This window comes from Hyaena hyaena, unplaced genomic scaffold, assembly GCF_003009895.1.
Source record: "Hyaena hyaena isolate Hyena2069 unplaced genomic scaffold, ASM300989v1 scaffold_439, whole genome shotgun sequence".
NCBI lineage: Eukaryota > Metazoa > Chordata > Mammalia > Carnivora > Hyaenidae > Hyaena > Hyaena hyaena.
The window spans coordinates 39,698-62,089 of NW_024081067.1; the positions used below are offsets into that span (position 1 = coordinate 39,698).

At 40.8% G+C, this 22,392-nt stretch overlaps 1 protein-coding gene across 1 annotated transcript in view; it reads left to right on the forward strand.

The window, feature by feature from the left end:
• The first annotated feature begins 3,527 nt into the window (after window positions 1–3,527).
• The window catches only part of COLGALT2 (collagen beta(1-O)galactosyltransferase 2), a 45,833-nt gene continuing 26,968 nt past the window's right edge, over window positions 3,528–22,392 (forward strand). Inside the window, exons 1-5 of the mRNA XM_039252972.1 lie at window positions 3,528–3,622; window positions 6,402–6,519; window positions 9,098–9,232; window positions 13,123–13,327; window positions 19,065–19,184. Coding sequence (XP_039108903.1) covers window positions 3,609–3,622; window positions 6,402–6,519; window positions 9,098–9,232; window positions 13,123–13,327; window positions 19,065–19,184 — 592 coding nt within the window. The 5' untranslated portion in view covers window positions 3,528–3,608. The remainder of the gene's footprint in view (window positions 3,623–6,401; window positions 6,520–9,097; window positions 9,233–13,122; window positions 13,328–19,064; window positions 19,185–22,392) is intronic.

The window sequence follows — 22,392 nt, forward strand, 5'->3', positions numbered from 1 at the left end:
TCCTTTTTACTGGAATTGCCATATATGGAAGAAGTAACCACTGTTCACATCTCTTCTTTTGCTCTTATCAAGGCCATGTTCCCAGAGAACCCCTGCTGCTGATAATGCCCATGGCTTTTCCTTCCAGGAGGAACTGCTGAATTGCCCATAAAATCTAAGCATTTTTACTCCTTTTGAAGAATCCCAGACGCCTCTATCTTCCCATGACTCTTCTGTTTACTCTCCCTGCCTTCTTCCTTTCTTCCTTTTCTCCCTTCCCTTCCCTCCTTCCCCCCTTCCTTCCTCCCTCCCTTCCTTCCTGTTTTAATTGTATTCAGTGTGATTTTTAAAAATTAGGAATAGATGTTGAATTTTGTTAAAGACGTTTTTAGCATTTGCAGAAGTAATCATATGACTTCTCTTGAGGTCCATCAATACAGCGAATTATATTAATGGGTTTTCTTTTATAATGAATATCCTAGGCTATGCTATATAATATTTTCTTAATAGGATGTTGGATTCTGTTTGCTAATACTTTATTTAGGATTTTTGCGGCATATTCATTAAAAGATATTGATCTGAAATTGTGTGCGTGTGTGTGTGTGCATGTGTCCCTCAGATTTAGATATTAATATTGTACTTGCATTATTAAAAGAACTTGGAATTTTCATTTTTTCTTCTGCATCTGTAGAACAGGCAACTAGCATTGGAAATGTCTAGTCTAGTGGATCTGGGAGAATTCCACTGGGAAACCATCTGGGCTGAATGTTTTCTTTTTTCTCTTTCTTCTTCCTTGGTAATTGTTCTGTTTCAGTTTTATATCTCTATCGAAGTGATTTCTGCTAACATGCATCTTCCTAGGAAATTCCCTATTATATCCAGCTTTCAAATTTAGTTTTTGAGTCGTGCAAATAATTGCTTGTGATTTTTAAAATAACTTCTTTCATATCAATCATATTCCCTTCATCCTTGTCAGTTATTATTTTATATGTCTGCACTGTCTCGGTTAGATTAATAAATGGTTGTTTTGTTGATTTTCCTCAAGAAAAGCAAAATTTTAAGGGAGGTTGGTGGGAAGACAGGTGAAATAAGAAAGAAGACTGAATACACTTATCACTATGGGCACTGAGTAATGTATAGAATTGTTGAATCACTGTATTGTACACCTGAAACTAATATAACACTGTATGTTAATTATACTGGAATTTTACTAAAGTAAAACATTTAACACATTTTTTAATGTTTATTTTTGAGAGAGAGAACGCGCGTGTACACATGAGCAGGGGAGGGGCAGAAAGAGAGAGAGACAGAATCTGAAGCAGGCTCCAGGCTCTGAGCTGTCAGCACAGTGAGCCTGACGCAGAGCTTGAACTCACGAACTGTGAGATCATGACCTGAGCCGAAGTCAGATGCTTAACCAAGTGAGCCATCCAGGCGCCCCCAAATAAAACATTTTTTTAAAAAGCAGCATTTTAATTTATTAGTTCTACTCTTTTCCTATCTTATACTTCTGGGCTTCTGCCTTGATTATTTAATAGAGAGTTCTTAATGGGTTTTTTTTGTTTAACTTTCTGTTTTTTTTTTACTTTATTACCAGAGAATGTTTATCTTCTTTCAATTTTGTGGAGGCTTTCTGTGTAGTGTAATTGTTAGTCAATTGTGAATATTCCACATGCACATGAGAAGAAAGCATAGTCTCATTTTGTTCTATAGATTCTCTGTAATATTTACTTCCTCCCATTTGCACCATCTTTAACTGAAAGTGGTATGGTATGCAACTCTTCATCTCTGGGTTGTAAGTAAAAGCTGCATGTTGGGTGTAGAGATTACTCTAAGAAAATAAAATCTTGGGTTGTCTGAGTGGCTCAGTTGGTTAAGGGTCCAACCGCAGCTCAGGTCATGATCTCACAGTTCATGGATTCAAGCCCTGTGTTGGGCTCTGTGCTGACAGCCCAGAGCCTGGAACCTGATTTGGATTCTGTCTTTCCCTCTCTCTGCTCCTCCCCTGCTCTCGTCTATCTCTCTCAAAAATAAATGAAGATTAAAAATAATAATAATAGGGGCGCCTGGATGGCTCAGTTCGTTAAGCATCCGACTTCGGCTCAGGTCATGATCTCACAGTTCGTGAGTTTGAGACCCACACCGGTCTCTGTGCTCACAGCTAGCTCAGAGCCTGGAGCTTGCTTCGGATTCTGTATCTCCATCTCTCTTTGACCCTCCCCTGCTCACACTGTCTCTCTCCCTCTCAGAAATAAATGAAACATTAAAATTTTTAAAAATAATAATAATAAAGTATTGGAAAAAAAGAAAGTGGTATGCTAACATCTCTTATTAGTGTTCCTGTTTTTCTTTGAAGTCTCCATACCTTCTATTACGTCAGGAGTCAACACACTACAGCTTGTATATCCATTGTTTATTCTTGTAAATAAAGCTTTATTGGAATATAGCAGTGAACATTCATTTACATACTGTTTATGGCTGCTTTTCTGCTACAAAGGTAGAGTTAAGTAATTGCAACAGAGAGTGTATGGCCTGCGAGCCTAAAATATTTCCTGTCTTGTTCTTAAAGAAAGTTTGCCAACCCCTATACTATATGAGGGTCCCTGGATATTCGTATTTATCATTTCTTTGATGTGAATTATGTTCTTTAGCATTATAAAGTATCTTTCTTTGTCATATTTAGCATTTTTTTGGTCAGAATTCCACCTTATTCCACTCTTGCTTTCTTTGTCTTTTCCAGTTGACTGATACATCTCTTCATTTTTAGGTGTTCTTTATAACTTTGTTCTCGGTGTCTTATACACAGCAAGAATTGTCTTTGTGATACAACTTTAAAGTGTTTTTGTACTAATAACTGAGTTAAGCTCCTTTATAAGTGGATCACTGTGTTAAACTTTTAAGGTAGAAACAAGTTTTGTATACATTAATTGAAGACTTTTGAAGGTACTCTGTTTTGCCTACGTTATGGTAATGTTAACCCAAACTAGGTAAAGATACCTTAGATTTTCAGTTTCATATTGGGAACTCTTACTGTCACTCTCCTCTCAAGTGTGGGTAATGACGGTACTGTTGATTAGCAATTTTGCTGTGATCTGAAAACAAACTTGAAGTGAACAGGCAACTGAGTAATTGCGCAAATTGAAATAGTTGTTAGGGGTGTTAAAAAGCAGAGTATACTTCCTGGATAACTAAAAATGAAGCCAAGTAAGAAAATTTCCAAAAAGATTAGTTAACTAAGTGGTTTAATTCATTTTCTGCTTATATAACTTTAGTACAACCATTTACTGATTGTACTATTGGCTGAGCCCTGTTTAAGGAACTAACGACACAAAAATTGATTTTAAGCAGTATCTCTCACTTCAGAAATCCATTGTCTCGTTTGGACCATGAGAGATACCATTTTCATATATACATTTCCCGCCTCTCCCCCCCAGAACTGGCCATTCACCTTTCAATTAACTTGGGGTCTTTGGGAGTTCCCCCCTCTTTCTTTGGATGGTAACTGAGATATATTATCCTTTCTCTCACGCAGGGCAGCGACTGATCACAATGTGGATAATACAACAGAAATACTCAGGGAGTGGTTGAAAAATGTACAGCGGTTCTATCACTATGTGGAGTGGAGGCCTATGGAGGAACCAGAGTGAGTAGCAGGACAGCATTTTGTGAACTCTCTTAATCCCTGCTCCCTTAACCAGTTTCCGAGCCATTCAGGGGTCTAATCTTGGAGGCGCATATGACTTCTTGGTTATTGCGGTACCTAGTAAGTTGCAAGGACCTGCCATTCCTTCCTTTGACAGAGCTTCCTATTTCCCTCCTCCTCTTTATCCCTGCAGCTACCAGCCAAGTTCAGGTTCTCCTTAGTTCACAAACAAATTGCCCCTGTATACACTGTAAAATATTGATATCATTTATTTATATTTGGAGGATAAGGCTTTTGTATTTGAAAAGTTTGCATAATGTTTATAGACACCTTTCTTTTTTTATTTATTATATTTTCATAATCTTTCCATAGCGATAATTAAGGGGGTTCTTCATTATTTTCATGACTGCTTAGTATTTATTCATTGTACAGATGTACATAATGATAATGAGTAGTCAGTCGCCCACTGATGGACATTTAGGTTACTTCTCCCTTAACCATAGCAATTTCTTAGTTGCTTCTATCTTCAAGATCATTCTATACACCATACTGTCAAATCAAGTTATCTAAAACACTAATGACATGTTTTAATTTCTCTGTTAAAAGGACTCCAGTGGCTCTCCAATACCCACAGAATGAAGTTCAATATTTGAGCTGAATATTCTGTTTTTGAACTGAGGTATTCTCAGACTTGTATTTTTTCAAAGACTCCACGAATATAACACCAACAGTTATGCATCCATATTACCTGTCTCTTCCAAAAAGAAAACTGCTTTGTCTAGAATGTTCCTTTTACTTTCGCTCCCAAGCTGTTACTCATGCAGGTTTTTGCTCCAGGAAGGCCCGTTCTGTCTTTGTAACCAGCTCTATGCCAAGCCCCCCACCCACTGCATAAAACTGTTCCTAATCGTTCTAGTTACAAAACTCTACCTTTCTCTCAAAACGTGTGTTGCTTATTTTCTACCTCATCCTTTTTGACACAGCAAATATACTTATCCTAACTTTGTTAATTAACTATGTAATTTATGCATTTTTTCCTAAGTAATTTTTGGGTTCTTTGGCAGAGCTCACAGTATACAAACACTTCATATTTTCCCCCAGTGCTCTGTTCTTGGCAGGCACTAAATTAGTACTTGTTGGGTGAACAAATGAGTGAATGACATGAATAAGTGTATTTAAAACTGACTATTGTAAATGTTCCCAAGGCCACTGCAATTCTAGCTTAAGAAATTGTAGAAGTAGAATAAATTGAGTTGCCTGAATTTTTGCCCAGGGTAAGTCATTTGTTGAAAGCCAAATTTGTATGATAATAAATAATAATAATAATAATAATAATAATAATAAATGCCATTCCAGAACAAATTTTGGTTTTTGTCTCTTTCTATATAATAGTTTTATTATATATATATGCACATGTAGCTTTCAAATCCCGACATATGGTCCATAGATCAAGAGAAAGTTAACAATGAAATTTGAACACAAAAAGATTTTGAATGCTTTTTTGGAATTTGGCCTAATTAGAATGGCTGAAAAGACTATGTCCCTACCTTCCATGCTGGTCATTTTCTCTGTACCGAGGTTTTGACTAAATATATTGTATGCCAAGTTCAATGTGAAAAATATTAGTGAAGGCATTTTGGAGCAACATATTGAGAAAAACAGGACTTCCACTGATTTTCACTGAAGCAATAATTGGAACGACATCTTAGAACATTCGTGTGCATACACAGTTTTATTAAGCTTATTTATTACGTTCTCATTGTTTTTGTGGTTTTTCATTTTCTAACGCAAACTGCCAACACAGCTACCAGACCTTGAAATGATAGCCAGATTGGGGCTGCGGTGACAGTATCAAAACCCATCCCAGTTGGAAGCCTTCAGAAGTGTTCTTGAGGGGTGCCGACCCACTTGCTGATGTGGCCATGTAAAAGTCTTGGCCTGGCTGTTTTGTGGATGTTCATAGAGATTCCAGTGACATTATGTCTATTCCACATTCTTGCTCTACCTGGGATAGATCAATGTGTTAGGCTTAATGAAATCCTTTACTGATACTTGACCAAGTACATTTAACCTTCCTTTTTTTTCCTAGGAAACTCACATTTTATGCTGCAAGGTTTCCTATATTTATTTGATGGAAGAATATATTTAAAAAGCATGTAGGAACATGAGCTTTGCGGTTGTGCCTGGATTCAAATTCTGACTGTGCTCCTTATTAACTGTGTAGCCTTAGACAAATGACTTGGCCAGTCTATACTTATTTCCTCATCTGTGAATTGGAGGGAATGGTAGTACTAACCTTGTAAGGATTCAGTGGGATTTTCTTCAAACCTACTGAAATACTTCATATAAGGATTCTTTTTTTCTTTTTTCGTTTCTAATTGAGAGAGAGAAAGAGAGCAAGGGAGAGGGGCAGAGGGAGAGAGAGGGAGAAAATCCCAAGCGGGTTCCACACTTAGTGTGGAACTTGCCGCAGGGCTCAATCTCATGACCCTGGGATCATGACTTGAGCTGAAATCAAGAGTCAGATGCTCAACCAACTGAGCCACCCTCATGCGCCTCATATCAGGATTCTTGTGCACAGTAAGCCACAAGTTACATAATCCCCTCTTCTCTATCTGTAATATGAGGAAGATGATAACAAAAATAGCATCTACCCCTAGAGCTGATGGAAGTTGAAATGTGTTAGTGCATATAAACATTTAGGACAGAGCCTAGAATATATAGGCATTCAATAATTATAACATTATTATTATTATTATTATTATTATTATTATTTTAGATCTTACCCCGATGAAATTGGACCAAAGCATTGGCCAGGCTCCCGGTTTGCCCATGTGATGAAACTACGGCAGGCAGCCCTTCGAACTGCGAGGGAACAGTGGTCAGACTACATCCTGGTAAAAACAGATGTTTGATTTCTTGACAAATGTTATCCAGACTATGTCCAAATCAATTGTTCACAATCTAGCACTGTGGAAGCAATTAAAACCATCTTTTATTTAGGAACCACCTCCCCCACTTTTTAATAAAGGCACAAGGGAAAACCTGGGGAACTTAATATTGGAATACCCGGATCTTATCTCAGACCCATCCCTGACATGCATTTTCATGAGGCCGCAAATAAGCTCCTGGATTATTTGATCTCTTTCATGTAATAGGCACAAAAAATTCTGAATCCTTTTAGTTCATAGGGAATGGACTGTGTAAAGAAATATACTCTTTCTTTTTCTTTTTTTATGTTTATTAATTTTTGAGAAAAGGAAAGAGCGCCCATGTGTGGGGCAGAGGAGGGGCAGAGAGAGGAAGACAGAGGATCTGAAGCAGGCTCTGTGCTGACAGCAGAGAGCCCGATGCAGGGCTCGAACACACGAACCTGAGATCATGATCTGAGCCAAAGTCAGATACTTAACTGTGTGCTACCCAGAGCTACCCAGGCGCCCCCACCAATAAATATAAAGAAAGATTTTTTTTGTAGAAAAATGTTCAGATATAAGAAATTAATTCTACTTAAAAAAGATTCCAGTTAACAGCTCTGAAGCTCCTGAGTGATTTGGAGGAATGGCATCCCTTCTTCTTCTTTTTTTTTTTTTTAGACAAAGGATTATCACCTACAACAAGCAGCACATCCACCAGCATGCTTGTGGCATCACACATCACCCAAGTGATGTTGTGGGCCCAAATGGGTGTTCTGCACAGAGTGGTTTTGTGTTGCAGCTGAGAAACCCAGAGCTGAGGGAGCCCACTGCTTCTATAACAAGCAGTAAGCAAGCCTGCCCTTAGTAAGCAAGCCTGCCCTTTCTCTGGGAAGATAGGCCACCCCATCCCTCAGGTTACCAGCTGCACAGACAACGCTGAGAAATGGCCAAGTTAAAGAGGCGGTCAAGGCCTGGCAGGGAAATAGTACCTCTTGCTTGGGTTCTGTTGGCTGCCAATTTTGCTGGGGTCTCATGAAGAATTTCTCTTCACGAAAGCGTTCCATCGCTTTTCCTAGGCCTTTCTTAGAGAGGTCCAGAAGAATACTGGACTTAATGATGAGGAACCAATGTCATACTCTGCCCTTATCCCCCAGGGACCTATCTTAAGTGGAAGAGAGGACAGCTTCCTGGGCAGCAAGGAGCTGCAGCCCCCATTTCCCGTCTGAAAGTTAACAGGGGCTTTTTTTCTTCACAAGTTTATGGGAATCAAGTTCTTCATCTGTAGCCCCCAAAATGCATTTATTTCTTTTGGTGAGCGTTTTCCAGTCCAGCACTAGAAATAACACCAAAAAGGCAAAGACAATATTGTTTCATTAGACTCGTCGATATCTCTGCTATCACTAAACTCTGATTCCTAAAAGGAATACTTTTCACCTAGGTCCATCCCTAATCCATAACCACAACAAAAACCACCCAATCATTTATCACACGCACACTTTCAGTACAAATAATTTCATATACGCTTTCAAGTTGATGGTATTTAACACTGTAAAGCTGTTTAAATGTTATTGAAGCACACAAATGCTGAATTGCAATTTTTTTGGTCAACAGATGACTTTCATAAGAATGAAAGTTTCTGATTATTTGTATGTGTGTGGTAAAATATACATAACATAAAATCTATCATTTAGTTATTTTTAAGTGTACAGTTCAGTGAGATTATTTTATTAATAGGATCTGTGGTTAGACTATCCCTATAAATGAATCAGTGTTAACGTGAACTTCTGCTGAGAGTGGAAAATAGCTTCATAGGTTGATATAATGTACTTTCAACAAAAATTCTACTTGTAACATTAAAATGACATTGATGGGGGGCACCTGGGTCGCTCAGTTGGTTGAGCATCCGACTTCAGCTCAGGTCATGATCTCACGGTTTGTGGGTTTGAGCCCCGTGTTGAGCTCTGTGCTGACGGCTCAGAGCCTGGAGCCTGCTTCAGGTTTTGTGTCTCCCTCTCTCTCTGCTCCTCCCCCACTCATTCCCTCTCTCCCCCTCACTCCCTCTCTCTCCTTTCTCTCAAAAAATAAACAAACCTTAAAAAACGATAATGATAAAAAATAAAAGGTACTTTTAAAATGGCATTGATGGATCTGTTTGGGGCCATTTTGGCATAACTACAGACAACCTAAATAAGTCTGTTCATTTGTACCTAGGCTATACACTGAATGAATGTTTTTGGATGAATCTTTGAGAACTCTTGGGAGCTGTTAGTAGTTAATAACCATTAACCAAGATGTAGATTGGGTGCTGGGTGTACCCAGTATGGTAACCCCAATTTATTGCTTAGTGCTTTAGGCAGAGCTAGCCCTGAGGGAGTTAGTCTAAATGTATTTTGCCTGAATGAATGCCATCCAGCTTCAATAGGTTTCAATAAGAAGAGCACAGATAACTGGTTCCGTGTCTCATGAGCAGGTTTCTGTGATTCTTCAGAAGTGTTCGGTTTGTCTTGAACCCATTACTGAAAGTACTTTTTCACCTGACGTTTTCCTCTTCTTTTCCTAGTTCATAGATGTTGACAACTTCCTGACTAATCCACAGACCCTCAATCTAATGATTGCAGAAAATAAAACCATTGTGGCACCCATGCTGGAGTCTCGGGGTCTGTACTCGAATTTCTGGTGCGGAATCACACCTCAGGCAAGTCTTGGGTCTAATGAGTTAAGGCTCTGAGTTTTAATGAAGCAGCCGTGTGTCAGCCATGGCCCCACTCAACTTTTCCACATTTCCTCTCTTAAAACGTGCGTGTCATTGTTATGGGAACAAGCCTGTTCAGGAAAGGAGGTAAATCCAGGTCCAATACTTAATAATTAAAGCATGGTTTTGTGTTAATGAATTATGAAGAAAACATTCTAAAGAGCTTAGCCTTAGAAGCTTTAAATTAACAAATAAAATTTACTGGGGTTTGTACTTTTTGCCTCCCTGATTCTGAGACTTTTTTAAATTAGGAGTTTTTGGTCATTAAAAGCAACATAATAACACTATAGAAAATTTGGAAATGGAGAAAAGTACAAAAAGAAAATTACGTGAGTCCCCACCATTCTAACTAACATCATGGATAAAAGCTTGCATGTTTTTAATAACAGTATCACCAAGTTACTTAAGCTTTCTCTTAGTTTAAAAAATATTTAAGTTGTTCACAATTTTAACTATTATAATGACCATGATGATTACTGTATATTTTTCTCTGTTTACTATTATTGCCTTAGATGACCTTAGGACAGCTTCTTACAAGTAGAATTACTGCGTCAAAGAGTAATAAATATTTTGCTGGCCTCTGATACATGTTGCCAAATATATTTCCAAAGACATCTTAATGATCAGAACTGTTGTGTAGCTTGTTTTCACAAAACTCATCATTTGTTTTCATTCATATGAGGATCCTGTGAAACCTAACAGAAGACCATGGGGAAAGGGAAGGGGGAAAAAAGGGAAAAAACAAAATTTTAAATGTTCATCATCTCTTTTTTCTTTTGTAAAATCTTCAAAGTCTAGAACATCTGGCTGGTTATAGTTTTTTATTCTTTGGTTAATAAATTGGATAAAGAGAGAAATTTAACTGATGGACATGGTACATATGTACTTGGAATAAAGACGGGCTACAGGGAAAAAATGGAGGTTAAGTGTGTTCTGATGCTCAAAGGGCTAAACTTTGAGTCCTTCTGTTATATTTGGTTTGGTTTTGGACATGGGATGAGTCCAGTATTGTTCTGATACATATTTAATAACTGCCTCTCTGCTGGGAAAAGCCCTGATGGGTAGCACTGCAGTTTGTACCACAGTAGTACTCCCACTGTGCAAACAACTTAAGTGCTGTTGAAGCAAGGGAAGGGTGAAGTAATTGCAGTATAGCCACTTGATGATATAATTACTTAAGATCTGCAAAGACATGGTCTGTGGTATTTTAGAATGGTGGGAATTCACGTGATTTTTTCTGCTTTAGATTTTAAGTTGCCAAAATGTCAAGCAGCTTGCAAAATTTCTGAAAATGTAACACACAGTGGCTTTAGCACACTGCTGAATGAAGGATTCCTCTTTGGTTACAATTCCTGTAGTTCCTACAGATTTTGAATGCATGTTATCCACATCTCTTTTAAGGAGACATGAAGTTCATGTTTATACAAGGCATTCAGTTCCTTGGGGAGAAAATGTTTTATTAAGTGCGTCTAAATTCATACACCCTCAGTGAATAATCTGCAGTGTTTCACATGGGGGAGTCGCTCGCAGGCTGTTTTTAGTGAGTTATGCATTGACACCAGGTGCAAGGGTGGCTTGTCCTAGTAACCACAGCCTCTAGGTTTTTATTATCTCCTTATTTGCTTTAATCATGAAAAGCAAACAGAAGAAATGCGCTCACTTATTTTGCACAGTAAAACAGAGAGCCACTTAGGGGCAATTCTAATTTTTCTCCTTTATTTTTTTATTTTTTTGGCTTCCATCCTCAGTCAGGCTTCTGCTAGGGTGGGAACAGAAACAGCCAATGACTTCATAAGCTTAAGGCAGGTCCTGGATTCCAGAGGCTTTAAACATAAACACAAAATGGCCCTGGTGTTGTCTGGCCAAGAACAGAAACTGTTACCAACAGCATTCTTTTTTTTTTTTTTTGGTCAAAAAAGACATCCATTGCCTCTGCCTGTCTGCAGGAGGCATAACAGTTTTCTCTCTCTTATTTTCTCTGCTTCCTTCTCCTCACTCTCGGGATATTCAGTGATTCATCATCATGAGTTTTCCAAACTTCTCATTCTGAAAATACTGTTCCTAAGTAGTCTAGAACATTGTATTTTACATATGTTCTTAGGCGGTCCTTCAAAGAACCAATGTTTCCTTTATCCCTTGAAAGAATGCTCATAAGTTGAAAGATGTTAAGTAATCCTTAAAGGCTAAAAAAAAAAAAAAATACTGTAGTAATATGGGTCGCCTGGGTGGCTCATTTTGTTGAGTGCTGGACTCTTGATCTCACTATTCGTGAGATCAAGCCTTGCGTTGGGTTCCACACTGACCGTGGGGAGCCTGCTTGGGATTCTCTCTCTCCACCCCCCCTGCCCCTTCCCCCCAAAAATAAGTTTTTAAAATTGTAGTAATAACAATACTTCATATAATGAATCACAGTTGTCAAAGTGTCTTCATAGATCTTATCACATGCAATCCATTCTATGGCCCCGTGAGGGAGACAAGTAAGCTATTAGCCCAGTTTTCAAGAGAAGAAACTCAGCTCAAAGAGGTTAATCTTGGGCTGAGATCAGCTAGAAGCAGGTCAAGATGACTCTAAAACACATCATTTAAGTTCTTAATTTGTGAGCCTTCTATGTTCCTATGTGCTCAGCGTTCAGGCTGGCTCAGCTGAACGCTTCTCTAGGCACTGAAGGGAATGTCAGAGAAGTAGAAGTGGCTGCAGTGCCTCATGTGTGGGTCCTGACATCACCACAGAATGTGTGGCCATAAAATATGGCGACTGATCAATGACCATGTGAGAACTTTTGCAATCACCAAGTTGGGTGCCCCTTAGAATGCTGGCTTTGTGAAGCCTTACACTCATTCCATGAACCTGCTGTCACCTCAAACACTTATGGAGATGCCCTTCAGAGCTTCCGGATACCTTTTCCCCCAAAGTTTATTTATTTATTCTGAAATAGAGACAGAGAGAGAGCAAGGGAGGGGCAAGGAGAGAGGGATAAAGAGAATCACTATCTGACAGCACAGAGCTGGACATGGGGCTCGAACTCATGAACCATGAGATCATGACCTGAGCCGAAGTCGGACGCTTAACTGACTGAGCCCCCAGGCGCCCCTATGCTAGGCACTATTCTAAGCATTTTTCAGATTTTATCTTACTTCATTTTTAGAGGCAACCCCGTGGAGTAGATAATGCCATCATTCTTGTTGTACAGATGAGGAAGTAGACACAGCAAAGCTGAGTATCCTGATGTACAGACGATAAGTAGCTGAGGTGGAATTTGAACTTAGGCAGCCAGACACTGCTCTGCTCTACCAGTTCTTTTTATTTTTTAATGTTTATTTATTTTTGGACGAGAGAGAGAGAGCACTCATGAGCTGGGGAGGGATACAGAGAGAGGGAGACAAAGGATCTGAAGCAGATTCCCCACTGATAGCAGAGAGCCCGAAGTAGGACTTGAACTCACAAACTGTGAGATCATGACCTGAGCCAAAGTCGAACACTGAACCAACTGAGCCACCTAGGTGCCCCTGCTCAGCCACCTCTTAATATTTATACTTCATATTCCATCAGATGTCAACATAGAATATACTTTTATGAGATCATTAAATCCAGAGATATGCTGAAACCCAAATTATTTCTGATAACAAGACCCTGCAAGTACTATTTCATATGTAAATAGTATTTCTTGAACTCAGTTGGAAATCCTTAGGCTGAGATTCAAAGAGGGGCAGTGACTTTTCTTGGGGACTTCTCTGTAAGTGGTGGGGACATAGGAGGAATCAGCCTGACAGAAGACCGGGAAAGATGAAGCGCTCAGATCAGAGAACACAGCCCACCTATCTCTCTTTTCCAGGGCTTCTATAAACGGACTCCAGACTACCTTCAGATCAGAGAGTGGAAGAGGTTGGGCTGCTTCCCTGTCCCCATGGTTCACTCCACATTCCTAATTGACCTCAGGAAGGAAGCCTCTGGCAAGCTGATGTTCTACCCGCCGCACCAGGACTACACATGGACCTTTGATGACATCATCGTCTTTGCCTTCTCCAGCAGGCAAGCAGGTACCGTTTGTGTTCCCTTGTTCCGTGCCCATGGAAACACTGCAGCTAACAGCTCCTTTGTTTTGTGCATCTTATTATAGAATGGTCCTATATAGAGCTTTTTTTTGTCCCAAGTAGAATTAGAGACAACTGTTTGCATTTAACCGTATCAGCACCCTCTTTATCGCTGTCTGGGTGAGCACCAGTGACCAAGAGCCAGGGCTGGCCCCTCCCCAGAAACCCACTCTCTTCTTTTTAACATTTATTTAGTTTTGAGAGACAGAGAGAGACAAAGCATGAGCGGGAGAGGAGCAGAGAGAGAGGGAGACACAGAATCCGAAGCAGGCTCCAGGCTCTGAGCTGTCAGCATGGAGCCCAACACAGGGCTTGAACTCACAAACTGTGGGATCATGACCTGAACCAACATCAGACACTTAACCGACTGAGCCACCCAGGAGCCCCACTCACTGTCTTCTTTTTGAGTGCTGGGAAGACAGTGCTCGTGGGGAGAGCCATGAGCAGGTGACTGGTTCTCAATGGTGTGACTGTATAATTTTCTTCACTATAAGGAATTTTTCCATTAATTAGGAAACTGCGACAGTGGCCCAAAACAACACTGGCAAATACTTCAGACTTTGAAATCAGAAGTTATTTCTTCTTTAAAAAGTCTGAGATGGTACAGTGGCTCTGTTCCCCAAAGTTTTCAGAGACCCAGGATCCTTCTCTGTCGCTTCTCCATCCTCCATGAGGTATTGTCCTTAATTTTTTGATTCAAGATGCCGCATCCATATGGCATCAAGTAAAAACCAGAGAGGGAAGGCACTTCTTCAGTTAAGGAGTTGACCATATCACTTCCATGCAGATCGTGTTAGCCAGAACTTAGTCACCGGTCAACACACAGCTGTAAGCGAGACTCAGAACATGCTCTTTACTCTATACAGCCTAGAACCCCAGTTCTCTTACTCCAGAAGAGAAGAGGACAGATTTATGGACTCACCCAGAAGCCTCTGCCACAGTGCTCATGGAAGGAAAGGCAGAGCCAGACTTAGTCTTTCAAGAACCACTGGGAAGCATTTCCAGTGGGGCCTGTAGGCCTTTTGAGGAAGACAAGTTCAGTAGGAGGCTAAGTTATTTCTCTTGTGCCACCCTGCACACGCAGTCAGGAAGGATTTAATTCACTAAGGCAACTCAACAGGAAGATACACGACATTCCTAAAGCAAAGCTGTATTTCAGACCTTCCTGAGAGAAGTCAGGTATCATCATCAATGAGCCAGAAATGTGCCATTTCAGTGCCAGCAGAGTGAGTTTAGAAAGTAGGCAGATGGTGAATAAACTCATGCGGCCATATAAGTTAGGGTGACTGAGATCAGGACCCCAGGCAATTGAGGCAGCTTGCTGGTGGGTGAGAATGTTAATACAAATTCAAGCCACAGCTCACACGTCAGGCCATCTTTAAAGAGATTTGGTAGATTTGGTAGAAATGAGAATATTTGGTGCAAACGTGGAAGGCTATTTTCCCTTGGCTGCTAGAGCCATTTGGACCCTTTGGCCTGATGTAGGCATTCTTCAGCTCCATGTCAAGGCAAAAGCAGGATCCTTAGCCTCACCTGGACTGGCAGTTTTTATGAAGATTCTTGTGTCGGTGTTAATAGAAACTGCCTCTTTTAACATGGCCCGTGATTTGCTCTGACTTCTCCAGGATGGGAAGCAGACTCGGAGGCCTTCTCATTCCTTCTAGTGTGCCAGCCCCTTTGCTTCAGCACTTGCAAGTAAGGATGTTCCAAGAAAGTGCCTCGTCACAATTACAATAATGGTCCTTGCCTAACAGAGTCCCCTTTTGTAGTCATTGCATAAGGTGTTCTTGTGGCCCGTGCACTAAATTATTATGATGTAGTTTTTCAACCAACAACTGGGTTTGGGGCTGGAGAAGTGACACAGGCCGGATAGGAATTTTTCAGCTCTGTCCTGTGCTTGGCCTGTTTGCTCGGACTTCATTTTTTATTGGTCAGACTCCGCATAGGCCTTCCCAGGACCCTGAAAACAGGTGGAGAGGCCCAAAGCTGTTGGGCGATTCAGTTGGGGAGAGAGGAGGTAGAAAAGAAAGGAGAGGGACTCGATACTCTAGGCTTTGCCTTTGTGCCTAGGATTGTGTCTGGCTCTGTGTTACTTGGGGAGATAATATCTTTACATGTGGAAGCATGAGTAATAGCTGTGAAACAAGGAGAGCTGAGGGTCGCGTCGGTGGTATAAACCGTGAACAGGTCAGGAGTCAAGCAGGAAAGAATCGTTGTTTGGGGGAATGAAAGAGCTTTCCTGATAGTCCTGTGGTTCCCTGCTGGCACTTGAACTTCTCTTGAAGTATTTCCGGGAGAGATAAGAATGAGCCTGGGAGTCCTACACAGCCCAAGGATGCTTTTCCTTTCTGAGATCCAAAGCAAAGCACTTCCCTTCTCCCTTGCAAGAGTCTTGATGAAAGATAATTTGTGCGCTCTTGTTCTCTCTCTGTGAAGCTCCCTAGCTGTGTTTCATCCACTGAAGCACCATTTTTTAAATGTCCAAAAGGAAATAAAGGGTCTACATATTCCCAGGGGGCCCATCCAACCGCAGACCTTGATCTTTAACCCTTCACCTCTGACTCCAGTCATCGCCACGCGAGGTTGATGAGGGACACAGTCCAAGTGTGGTGGTGCGCTGAGGTGTGGCTGCGGAGCTAGCCCCAGAAGAGAGCACAGGGGTCACAGAAGAGTCTCTGTGGCTATAGTGAAGCCAGGATCAGGAGTTCATGGCCCATTGTGGCCAGAGATGTGGGCTTTGTATCATGGCCACAGGAACCATCTCTGGCGCCAGCGAGTCATCTTCTGAATGTCTGCCGTTGAGTCAAAAAAGGCAAGAGATGTGGGCGACAGGCCTTCAGATCTGCCTCTTGCACATCACTGGTAGTAACCGGACATGCCGCCCAGATGCAAAGATGGCAACCCAGAGTCATTACTGGTTCGGAGCCTGGGCTTCAGAACCCTAGGCAGATAGAAAGATACTTAGCATTGGCTCTCTAGAAGGACAAAGGTTTCATGCTAATGACTTACTGTATGACCATGGGCAAGTCATCGTCCCTCTGGAGCTGGTCTCTCATCACCGAGGATAAAAATAAGCATACCAATCCAGGTAAGAAGGTACTAGTGAGTACAAGAAAATATTTGCTATTTTCATATTTCAAGTACAGAACTTCAAGGTATAGTTTTGTTTACCATTCTTTTTCAGAGGGAAAGAAAATTGTTTTCTCCAGAGGTAGCTTTCACTGAAAGTACCAGATTCCTTCATAGACTTTAATTGTTAACATGTTTCCCTTAAAAGTTGTCGTTTTTATCAAAGTATCCATGCACATAGTTGAAAGAATTCAAATAGTCCCTCAAGGTTTATTATAAAATTAGAAATCTCTTGCACATCACTCCCCTGTACCATCATTCCCCTCTTCTAGAAGAGAGACACTTTTTTTAAGTTTATTTATTTATTTTGAGGGGGAGAGACAGGACTAGAGAGAGAGATGGAGAGAGAGAATCCCAAGCAGGTGCCATACTCAGTGTGGGGCCCGACACGGGGCTCGATCCTACAGCCCATGAGGTCATGACCTGAGCCAAGATCAAGAGTCAGACACTTAACTGACTGCGCTGCCCAGGCACCCCAAAGACAGGAAGTTTTAACTCTTTCAGATGATGATAGATGTGCAATATTATATCCATGTTTCTAAATAATATGATAATGTTGCTACTTCTTGATTCTCTGGCCTTACTTTGGGCGTTATCTATTGACTGTCCACTACGGAAGGGGAGGAAGTAGCTCTCTCTCCTCCCTGTGCTCCCTCAATGCAAACGCATTCCTCCCAACACCCTGTCCTCTCGAGAGAGTTCCATGGTAATTTAAGACAGATCAATGGACAGTCTTTTTGCTGTTATAATTATGTGACTCTAATTCCAAGCTGAGCCACTTATGGACTATGGTTAGATTTCCTTCCATATTTAACTTAATGATTGCCTTTTCCCCCTTAGTTTTATTACTAATACAATCTAAAACTAAGCCCTAGTTGTCTAAAACATCTCTTTGAATGGTCAGATTTATCAGATGTTATTTTTGCATGTTTGTGAAGATGTCTCTTCTGGAATCTTCTGACGCACAGTTATCTGAGTGGTGCCAAGCTCTCAACCCGGGACCCCCTTCCCTTCTCCGTTACATTGACCCTCCCGTCAGTTATGTCTCAGGGCGTCCTTGTTTCCTGTAATCCGCCCCCTCTTTTTCTCCTTCTCCTTCCTCTTCCCCCTCCTTCTCCTTTTTCCACATCAACCAGTCACTTTGTGAGAAAGTGTGATGGTAAGTAAATATTTATGACCTTGCTGTGTGAAAATGCCTTTCTTGTCCCTTCACATTTGATGGACAGCTTGGCTAAGTCTCATCTCCCCTTTTGACTGAAGCTTTGAAAAGTTGCATGGTAAAACTAGGATAGAAAGGCTACCTAAACATGAAATCATTTTCCTCCCGCTTCCGGAACTCATCAGGACTTTGCAAGGGGGTACATTTTGGTTTGAAGTAACCCTGAAGTATTTGTGTGGGCAAAAGCAGAGTTAGTGAGTTTACTTGGCAGAGCAAGAGAAGTGACCGCTCTTACTGGACCAGCCCTGATTTGCTCACAGATTCAGTGAGGAGGAGGCTAAAGGCTCTTTTCTTCCCCAGTTCTTCTCTGTTAATGCCATGAGACAGCATCAGCTGATCTGACAGGTGATACCGCTGCCTGGAGGAAATTTCATCTGCACGACATAGAGAAGTCACTGTGCAGATAATTCTGTCTCTGGAAGGCATAGGTAGTTATGGCCATTAACACATCAGAAGCTTGGACACACGGACCAGAGCTTGGCAGACTCATTTCTTTAACTAAGCAATCTTTCCATTAGTCAGGACTATCAGCTGGCGGATCTCTGTGAGACCCTCTCGATTCCTATACTCCTGATTTTCTGCACAGATGCTGTGCTCCTTCTGGGGTTAGCCATGTAGGGCCTTGAGACCAGTGTTGAACACTGGAGGGCTGAGGCATGTTTCTGGCATTGGTGTTCGACAGGTTCTTAACAGGACTTGAATTGCAGTCTTCTTTTGTCCCTTTCCGAATCTCTTATACAAGTTTCACGTCTGTTGGTTAACTCCAAATCCACGCCTGCTAAGAGAAGAAATAAAGCCTTGGAGAACCGTGAAGAATTCTAACTTTCCTTCATTTTTGTTTTGTTTTGTTTTGTTTTTTGTTCTCCATATGCCTAGGTTTAGCTTTAATAATCTGTCAGCCTCACAGGATTTTCCTGTTTGCTTTCATATCAAATGTGGATTTTATTCCTCATCTTCTTGTTATTTCCTGTAGGCAGACTACAGTGTTCCATTCTGTTCTCTGGAATGGGAATTCCTTGCCTCCTTTTGATCCCTTCATGCTTTTAGTGTTCATTTCAGACCACGGGTATGCTTTTTCTTCAGAGAGAAAAAAGTCAATTTCCTCTGAGCTAAAGAATGGCCCCCGGTTTTTATTAGCCCCCAATGCTGTGTTAAATTTTCTTAATAAAGAGCATTTTTGAGGTCTATGGACAGTGTCTGAAACAACTACTTGTTCATTTCCAGTGCCAAACTCAGCTTTAGCCGCAGTCCAATCTTTTTCCCCCTTACTTGTCTTTAGAGAATTAAGAACCGTGTGTTCTGATTGGTTCCTTTATTTCTCTCTTGGGTCCTCAGGCATCCAGATGTACCTCTGCAACAAAGAGCACTATGGCTACCTGCCCATCCCCCTGAAGCCCCATCAGACCCTGCAGGAGGACATCGAGACCTTCATCCACGTGCAGATAGAAGCCATGAGTGAGTGGCCCAGGAGCCTGGGGGCTGGCTCTTATTCCATGGCTGCCGTGACCACACCAGCCACCTTTCCCTTCTCCCAGGACTGTACCCTCATGGCCATCCGTCTGCCTGGGCTGAACCATAACTATTCATTGGTTCATTTGTTCTTAAGCTTTTCCTGTGTGTCACATGAATGTGACAAGGTCTGCCCTTAATGAGCTTCTGATCCAGGTAGAGAGCTGGGTACACAGTAAATACATTTTGTACCATATCAGAAGGGCTATAATGATGTTTTGTGGTGTGGATTTAAACTCGAAACTTTTAGTGCTTTCTAACCTCCTTAGTTATGAAATGGAGATAAAGCTTTAGCATTTGGGGGCAAACGAAGTCTAATAATAATAAAGTCTAACAACAATAATTATGACTTCAACTTAATAATAGGTTATCATGTAACAGATACTATGCTAAGCGTTTTTTGTATATGTCTGACTAATCCTAACAACAATCAATGACAGGGTTTTTATTATCCCCGTATTAAAGATGAAGAAATTGAGAGGTAAAGAGTGTAAGTAACTTGTCTAGATCATTTTGCTAAACAAATGACAGATTGGGATTTTAATCAATCTTGCTGTATGCAAAACTCATGTTTTTAAAAGCTGCATCGTTATTGCCTCTGGGTCTAGCATGAGACCAGAATTGGTAAATGCTCAATAATCCCTCACTATCATAATGATCATATATAATGTTCAGTGGTGGCTACAGGAGAAGGTAATGGTGAAACCCTGTGTAGGGGAGGATGTTGGAAATGGTTTCCCAAAGGAGGGAATACTTGCAGTTCATTTTCATGCAGCATCTGAGAAATTATGTTATTCATCACTGGAGTATAGGAGGTGCGTATGTGGGCAGTGACGGTGGCTGAGGAGGCACAGCAGGAAGTGAGGCTGGAAAATGGGCAAGAGCCCAGCCAGAAGGACTTCCAATGTATAAGGAGGTTTTGGACTTGTCCTGAAAAGAGAAGAACTTTTAAAGGGATTCTTAGCAGAGAAATGTTGAATTGAAATCTGGATTTTGAACGGTTACTCTCATGGTAAGGGAAGTATATCTGGAGTAGGGTGGGGAAGTAGATGGCTCAGGTCAGGGGCAAAGAGATCATTTTTGGCATTACATGGTAACCTAGGCAAAAGATGGTGAGGATCTGAGCCAGGGCAGGAGCAGGGGGAATGGAGAGGAAGGAAGAGATTAGGAGAATCTTATGACATAGGCTTGAAGGAACTTAACCAAGAGTTTGTGGCTAAGCAAAAGGGAAACAGAGAAAAACTTCTAAGTTCTGACTTGAGTGTTTTGAGATAACAGTAAAAGTTTTAAATGGTATAGAGCATGTAGAATAAAGGAAGCATTTGGGGAAAAAATCAGGAGTTCATTTTTAGATTCATTGAGTTGCTTGTGAATATCTATTTCCTGCTCCCCACCCTCAGACAATAAATGCCTTGTTCATCATGTTCATCTCAGAAAGAACAGCAAATAAAACTCAAAACCAGTATAAGATGGAAAATAATAAAGATTAGAGCAGAAATCAATGGTATTGAAAAAAATAACCCCAGTAGAGGAGATCAAACCAAGAGCTGGTTCTTTGAAAGAATTAACAAAATTGGTAAATCCCTAACCAGTTCAGTTTGATCAAAAAGCAAAAGGAAAGGACCCAAATAAATAAAATCAAGAATGAAAGAGAAGAGATCACAACCAACACAGCAGAAATAAAAACAATAAAAAGAGAATATTATGAGCAATTATATGCCAATAAAATGGGCAATCTGGAAGAAATGGACAAATTCCTAGAAACATATAAACTACCAAAACTGAAACAAGAAGAAATAGAAAATTTGAACGTACCCATAACCAGTAAAGAAATCAAGTTAGTAATCAAATATCTCCCAAAAAACGATTCCAGGACCAGATGGCTTTCCAGGGGACTTCTAGAAGAGTTAATACCTTTTCTTTCGAAGCTGTTGCATAATGTTCATCTCAAGGCGTAGCCCTTTGCCTGTCACCCAGTAGACACCCAGTAAAGACCTGTTGACTAATTGAATGAATAAATGAACAAGTGAGTTTAGATTGACATGCCCAGTGAGTAGATGGAGAGTTGAATCTATCAAGCCTAAAGACGTTGAGTTGGGATTCAATAACAAGATAACGTGATGTCACAGAATTTCAATAAAACAGGAGCATGAGATGTGGAAGGAAGTTCAAGTACGATAAAGACTGAAAAAGAAGTCCAGTGGATTTTTTCAGCTAATGCCCATAACAAGAATAGTTTCAGAAAAGGCTGAATCAGATCTGATTCAAAGTGCTGTAGAAGTAATTAAGAAGGAAATAAAGAAAAAGCAGAGAATTCTTTTAAGAAACCTGGTTGCGACCGAGGGTAAGGAAGTCAATAATAAATTTAAAAATTTACCAGAAATTTCCTTTAAATAGCCGATTCTCCTACGGTATTTATATAAGCTTCTGTTTGCAAAGTATCAGTCAGCTCAATAGACCCGGGGCACATCAGTGGTGCTGAACAAAGTACATGCACAGACTATACTTGGGACGAGGAGAGAAGCCCTCCTCTCATCACAGCCTCTGCATGTTCAGGTGCATGATAGCTTGCAAGCCATCCAGTCTTTCCTCATCTCAGTGTCCTTGGGTTTGAGAAAGGCAACAACAGACACTATTGTTCTCTAAGTACATAGAGAATAATAGGGATAATGTAGAAAAAAAATGCCCCAGCATTCATGTGGGGAATGAGGATTGAATAGGGAGCTGGTTCATAGTTACAGTATTTCTTGAACCAGCCCCTAGGAAGTTCTTTTGTGAATTTCTTTAATACATACTGTTTCTGCCTATTGTCTATGTTCTAGACGAGGGCAGCATCTTATTGCCTTTTATCCCAAGCACCTAGCACAGGGCAGGACATCTGGTTAGTACCAAACAAGTATTTGCTCCAAGTATGACCACACAAGCGAAAGAACAAATGAGGAAATGAATGAAAGCTGTATTGCAAAGAGCACCCAAATGGAATGCAGCACAATGAATTTCAACCCAAGCCCTGTCACTGCCAGAGGGAGAAGTCCACCCCCCCATCCCCCAGAGCTTTGGTTCCTTTATCTGTAGAATGAAGATAATAGCACTTACTTTGCACGGTTGGGTGGAGCAAAAAAAAAAAAAATAATAATAATAATGTACCTAACTC